The sequence below is a fragment of the Nestor notabilis genome, unplaced genomic scaffold (assembly GCF_000696875.1).
Source record: "Nestor notabilis isolate BGI_N333 unplaced genomic scaffold, ASM69687v1 scaffold287, whole genome shotgun sequence".
Classification (NCBI taxonomy): domain Eukaryota; kingdom Metazoa; phylum Chordata; class Aves; order Psittaciformes; family Psittacidae; genus Nestor; species Nestor notabilis.
In genome coordinates this window covers 79919-86677 of record NW_009936731.1, presented here as the reverse complement: position 1 = coordinate 86677, position 6759 = coordinate 79919, and the positions used below count along the sequence as shown (strand labels likewise).

General features: G+C 40.0%; 1 protein-coding gene across 1 annotated transcript in view; it reads left to right on the top strand.

Moving 5' to 3' along the window:
• LOC104408760 (neuron navigator 3-like) overlaps positions 1-6759 on the top strand; it is a 263938-nt gene that overhangs the window by 196940 nt on the left and 60239 nt on the right. The window contains 3 exon segments of the mRNA XM_010018466.1: positions 441-573; positions 3925-4198; positions 6328-6759. The exon segment at positions 6328-6759 is cut by the window's right edge and continues 8 nt beyond it. Coding sequence (XP_010016768.1) covers positions 441-573; positions 3925-4198; positions 6328-6759 — 839 coding nt within the window.

Below are 6759 nucleotides of genomic sequence, written 5' to 3'. Positions count from 1 at the left end.
CCTGCTGACAGTTGATTAGGCTGCAGAAGAAATAGTCCTTTTATTTTTCTGTAGCCTGGAAATCCATCAGGTGTCTCCAAGCTATTAATAATGCTTTGGCTAGCAACACCAGGTAGGTTTAATGGATTTCCCTGCCAGTGTAGTGAATGTGATTGCAGTGATCCATGAAACAACCTGTTTTAATAAATTACACTGAGAGCTGATGTTAATTTTTTTAAAGGCACCTGGGTCTTTCATTAATTGAGCTAGCAACCACTTGACAATGAGTGAATAATTAATTAAAAAGTCTGAAAACTAATATTCATTGTACATTAGGAAATAGTACTGAAAATTTTCTGGTAAACCTCTTAGAAGAATAAGTAATCACATCTATTGATTTTGAGATGCTTTCTGCCTATCAAGACACAGTATGTAAAGTAGATATGCTCCTTTCTCTGCAGCTGGGATGACAGCAGCTCGGTTAGTAGTGGCCTCAGTGACACTCTTGACAACCTCAGCACGGATGATTTGAATACCACCTCATCTGTCAGCTCTTATTCCAATATAACTGCCTCTTCAAGGAAAAACACTCCTGCCCAGGTGAGTAGTTTTTCATTGCCTTTTCTTGCAACACCCTGCAAGCATGCAGGATAACAAAGAACATATAGTATCAATGCTTCTGAAACAAATGAAATACTGACATTGCACAAACTTCTCTATTATTCTTGTGTGCAAGAAGCCCGTGGCTCCCACTGACTCAACCCTGACCTGTGCACTGACACCTCAAATGCCCTGCTCGCAGAGCACATACCACTGCTGAAGGTGACAGCTGGCAAGACCCTGCTCTGCCTGCCCCAGGGCAGCCCCCACTGGTCCCAGCCCGAGGAAGCTCCCAGTCCCTGCTGTACCCAATACAAAAAACCCACAATCCGACCGGATCCATGATGGGTGGATTTCTACTCACTTCATCCCATTTGGAGTATCTCTTTCAACAGACAGCACAATTTAAAATAAAATAGTTTTTGTCTTTCATGAGCTGATGCATGTCAGGGAAGAAAGACATAGGCTGTACTGTCCTTTCTCTGTTCTCTCCACTGGGAGAAAACAGGCTGAAGGAAGGAGCCCCCTGATGGCAGAGCTTCTCTTCTCCCCAGTTAGGTCCAGGAATGAAAATGTCCCAAAAACCTACAAGGTGACAATGCATAGAGTCAAACTAGGGTTCTGAGCAGCATACAGCCACAAGCTATATATGTAATACATATATACATGTGTGTGTGTGTGTGTGTGTATACACACACACACACACACACACACACATATTATAAAACCCTTGTGTCAGGTATCCCAGTATTTCTTCCCAGCTTCCCTCAAAATTGCAATTCATGAAAAACACAATACAGAATGCTCGTAGGACTCGGGTTCCCCCCAGAAAGAAAGAAAAACAGTAGAGTTAGTCCCTATAGAAAAGTATTCTCTTCCATGTCATCTCCTGTTTACAAGCAGGGAACTTCAAGACTTAACACTCGGCATAAGGGAAGAGTTGTTGCCTCAAGTGATTTTATGCCAAGTATTCAGGACACAAGACTGACACTCCTAATTCCATTTAGACTCCTGCAGGCAGCTAGTGCCTGAAATTCAGACATCTGTTTTGTAGATGTACATTGTGGCAGACTTTGTCAACAGGAGAAAAACGCGTATTTGTCATTTCCCCTAGACAACAGGGAAGTAGAGTTACTTTGGGAATTAAGATTTAATCTTCATCAGGGCAGATTTCAGACCAACATTGTACTGATGCAAAGTTATTCACATAGATGCAAGCACTCTTCAGCCCTTACCATTGCCTTTCCCACCCCATCAGAGTCTCCCATGGTTGCTAACTGGAGATCAGGTTCTTCCCTTTCACATCAATAGCGATGGCCTGCTTACTTGTTCCACTGCATCGTCATCATGATGATTGGGAGATCTCAGGCTGACTATTTAACTCTTTGCAGGCCTTTCATTTGAGTGATCTCATGTTCCAGTGGCTCAACCAGATATCATTTGCAGATTGTTCAGTGATAGAGAGAGATGCAGCACATGTTCAAATGTTGCTTTCCTGCCAGTTGCTTTATGTTATGAAGGCTAAGAACAGCCCTTTATCAGGCCTGCCTTTTCCAGGCAGATTAATCAGAACACACTGTACTTCATGCTAGCCTACAATCTCAGTCAGAAGCTGAGATGAACAGAATATGTATTTTGCCAGCTGTTCTCCAGGTGTAAGACATACTTATGCAACTCAGAAATCACTTTTGCAGGCTTTTTAAGTGATTGGAGCAGTGCAAGCTGGCTATAGCCTGAGGCAGAAAATGCATATTTTGTTGTTGTCTTCTTATTAAAAGAGGATTAACATTGGGTTTTGGATCCCATAATGGTGAAGAGAGGCTTTTAGAAAGTAGTATACTTGTTATTTCTTGGAAACGATTCAGGTTACTTTAAAAATGTACAGCTATGTGTTTATAACTATTCATTTATGAGTAAAGTTCTGTGAACATTACACATGTTGTAACAACATCACTAAAAACTCTCTTTTGAAGGACCCTGCAATATTTGTGTAGAGGTAGATGTAGGCTCTTTTCTCGTCAGTCCTTACCCAAAATCTGTGCTAATGTCTTCAAAGCACATATGAAATTAAAGAAGTGCAGAAAGCTTTTGCATTTTGTATGCCTCAAATGGCAAATATGTAAACAGCAACTGATTATTCTGTTGGTCATCTTATCAGTATTAATCCTACATATGACAGCAGTGCTTAGGAAACAGCCAGAGGGCTCTATGGAGAAGGAGTTGTTACAACCCAGAATAATAAAAAACCCTTCCCTGAATGTGATCCAGTTTGCAGGCCTGCTTAGTTTGGCTGTATGGGGACAAGGCTATGGGAATACCTGGGAGCAGCACCACTTTTCTTGCTGTTAATGAGGGACAGAGTTAAGCAGGACTGGTATGATGATGATGTGCAAATAAGGCTTGAGGCTGAGGTCAGGAGGCTGAAGGAAAACACAGGTGACAACAAGCAGCCTGTCAGCACAAAGAACGTAAGTCTTGTCAAACACAGAGGGTAGGGTCAGTCTCCAACATTTCTATTTAAGCCACTTTCACAGCTTCTACATTGTCTGCCTTGTTGGACTGCTCCTTGCGACACATCCTTATCATCACACCCCAGGGAAAGCAGATGCCACAGGGGTGTTAGGTCCTCACTGGGGCATCTTCCACATGGGTCTGAGTTTCAGAGCAAGCATCACCCTGTTAGTTACCTTCAACCTGCTGGTGGGTAGTTCTTGCTTAAGCCTCTCTTCTGGCTGCTCTGCTAGCTGATATAGCTAGACTGAGTTTCTTGTTGGAAACAATTCATTGCAGTGGAGACAAACCAGTACAAAAGCCATCAGCTGTAGTACTGATAATTTTGCTGAAGGCGTTTTCCTTGCTTAGTGGTGACACAACATACTCAGTGCTGCTGGAACAATATTCCTAATTTGGTCAGTGGAAGGCTTAGGTGGGAAAAGGCAAGAAACCAGACCGAGGTGGTTCTAATAGTATATTTAGAAACTCCCTCATTCAAGTTTTTAGTAAAATTTCTCAGTGCAGTGATTCTTCTCTGAAATTCAGAGGGAGCTGAGGAACAATAGGGTGTCACCACTGATGATCAGAGTAAATTATCCTTCACTTTGTTGTGATTTATCTATGAAGGAACAAGTTAAAATATTTTGAAAATAAAAGAAAAAAGAAAAATGTCTTTCACAAATGGGAATGGTTTTAAACTTTTGGGATCAGGATACTAATGCTTTAGAAGGGAAGTTTCCATAGCCTTGCTACAAATACAATATGCTTATTCTCCTCCCCTCCTGTGATTTAACAAATCAGCATATACTGAAGATGCTAAGGTTGACTGTTGGTTGTGTAAATCTCTTGTAGCTGAAGACAGACTCAGAGAAGCGCTCGGTTACAGACGAAACTTGGGGCAGCACTGAAGAACTGAAGAAGCCTGAGGAAGACTTTGACAGCAATGTAGACAGCAGTGGCAAGTGGAAATGCCTTCCCTCGGGGCTGTCTGAAGAGTCAGAGAAGGGGGGGCAGAAAGCATCTCTCTCTGTTTCACAGACCGGATCCTGGCGGAGAGGCATGACTGCACAAGTAGGAACAACTCAACCTAGGCAAAAAGCAGGAACAAGTACGCTCAAGACGCCGGGTAGGAAACTTCTTCTAGTTCAGATTAGTGTTGAAAATTAAGAATTTATCTATAAACAGTCAGGACTCTTTAGTGGGCTAAAAATGGCTATTATAAATGTGTGACAGACATGAGGAACTGTAAGCATATTGTTAGTTCTTTTCATACATGGCTGCAAGCCAAGATTGTAATAATATACTAACTTGTTCATCTCTACAACTGTTAGTTTGCTACACTGCATACTAATAATTTATTAATCATACATGAATATATACATAACAAAAACTGTGATTGCATTTTATTTTGCTATCATTTCAGTATGTCAACTTCTATTAAGAAATTCAGTATTTTTGGACTCATTTATGTCTTATCTTTGTCCTTTAGAAAACGTACCTTTGACAATTGAACATATGCATAGAAATGGGCAAAGATTAGAAGTTGACAAAAAAACACTCAAGTGAGGGGACTCAAAATCAGTGTTTCTGAGCTAAAGCTGAATTGTCACACTCCAGATACTTGCACATATTCTCTGGTCCACTGTTAAGAGACAAAAACGTGTAAAAAAAAAAAATTTTTAAACTCTTTCTTCAGTGCTAGTTGACTTCTTCCCTAATTTTGAAAGACCTCTTAGAAATAGTAACCACTTCTGCAATCCAGTTTTGAAGCAAAAAATCCACAGTTGGTGGAAGACATCATTATTAAGACCATGTAGTCCATCGTTTTACTAGGGAAATATTGATTCTTTGTAGGACATTTTGTAGACCTTTGTCACGTCCTGACAAAATCCTGCATAAGTATGCTTTAACACCCTGTTATGAAGGCAACTAACGAAGATCTCCTCAGAATAAATTCAAATCCTTTGTGAGTTTCTTTTTTTCTGTGCAGTTTGGAACTGCTAGACATTGGTCAGCCTCTGGTCTACAAGATCCCTGAGGAACTTTTCTATGGACAGTGGTCATATGAATACAGAAATGATACCTTTGTAATCACAGTTAAAAAAATGAGATAGCAAAAGGTTTACTGCTTGCCAAGCTAAATTTCCCAGATCAGTTTTGCTGAAGATGAGCAGGCAGCACTGTGCAACACAGAACTGAGACCTTATTTTTTGTAATGATATACTAATAGTCTGTGTTTGCCGTGTAGCGGTGTGATCTGTACCTTGGAGTGTGTGCTCAGCATAAAATGTGTACAGATAAAAACATGAGTGGGTTTAGTTCGGGTTTGTGGGATTTGCTCTTTATTACAGTTTACTTCCTTCAGAGAAACTTGGCCACGTACCTCCAAAACTTCCATAATCTCTTGAAGAGGGAATTTGTTATTTGATCCTTATTAAGAGCATATGAAAGATGCTTAAAGAGAGATTAGAAGAAAAGAGAAATGGCATTTTTTGTCTGTTTGTAAACTGAGAAGAGGGTATTTTAAGAGAAGAGGTTCTTTTAAGATAGAAGAGAATATCTTATTAAACCTTTCTGAATTTTACAATAGTGTTGTGTAAAAATGTATGGTATATAGGTATGTGTCAGTGCAATACTGAAGGCAGTCTCTCAGAAAATCAAAAATCTTAAGATAGGAAGGATATGGCAAAGACTAACTCATGTAACTGATACAGTTATAGATCACGAAGATACATACTGTAATATAATCTCTCCCTGCTATTTTTGTGTAACTAAAACCAAAACAAGCTTAGTTTTAAGCTAAAAAAATGCTTTAGTGAAAACTAAAGAGCTCAGTAAGTATCACTAATTTCTACATGTATAATTAATGTCATACCTCTGGAAATATTAATTACATGTCATGTTTTGTTTCAAATATTATTTCTTACACATAGAAATATTAGAAATATTATTAACAGGGGAAAAAAAAACCCAAAATAAAATTCATTCAGGATAAGTTTCTACATGTGTGTTCTCCAGCTGTATATGAAACTGGAGAATTTTAAGCTTCTAATACCTAATGTTTACTTGTAATGTATTATACCTGCTACTGACTGCTGATAGGGGACTGTAGACTAAACTAGTCCGTTTTCTTAAGGTAGTTTTCTATTTGTGCATTTTTTCATTTTTGAAATTGTAACCATATAGTGTTAAAATTAGATATTGAGGCATTACAGATTAAACACAACTGACCTTTTCAAGTATACTTACATTTAGGAAAAACAGATGATGCAAAAGCTTCAGAAAAAGTGAAAACTCCCCTAAAAGGAGCCTCCATCCAGCGTTCTCCATCAGATGCAGGAAAAAGCAGTGGTGATGAAGGAAAAAAGCCTCCCTCTGGCATTGGGAGATCAACTGCTACGGGGTCCTTCGGATTCAAGAAGTCCGGGATGGGATCATCTACCATAATCACCACAAGTGGAGCAACCATCACAAGCGGGTCAGCAACTTTAGGAAAAATGCCCAAATCTGCAGCCATTGGCGGGAAGTCCAACGCAGGGAGGAAGACAAGCTTAGATGGTTCCCAGAACCAGGATGATGGTGTCCTGCACATGAACTCAAAGACAACTCTGCAGTATCGAAGCTTGCCTCGCCCATCAAAATCCAGTGGCAGTGGGATCCCCGGCAGGGGGGGCCACCGCCCCCGCA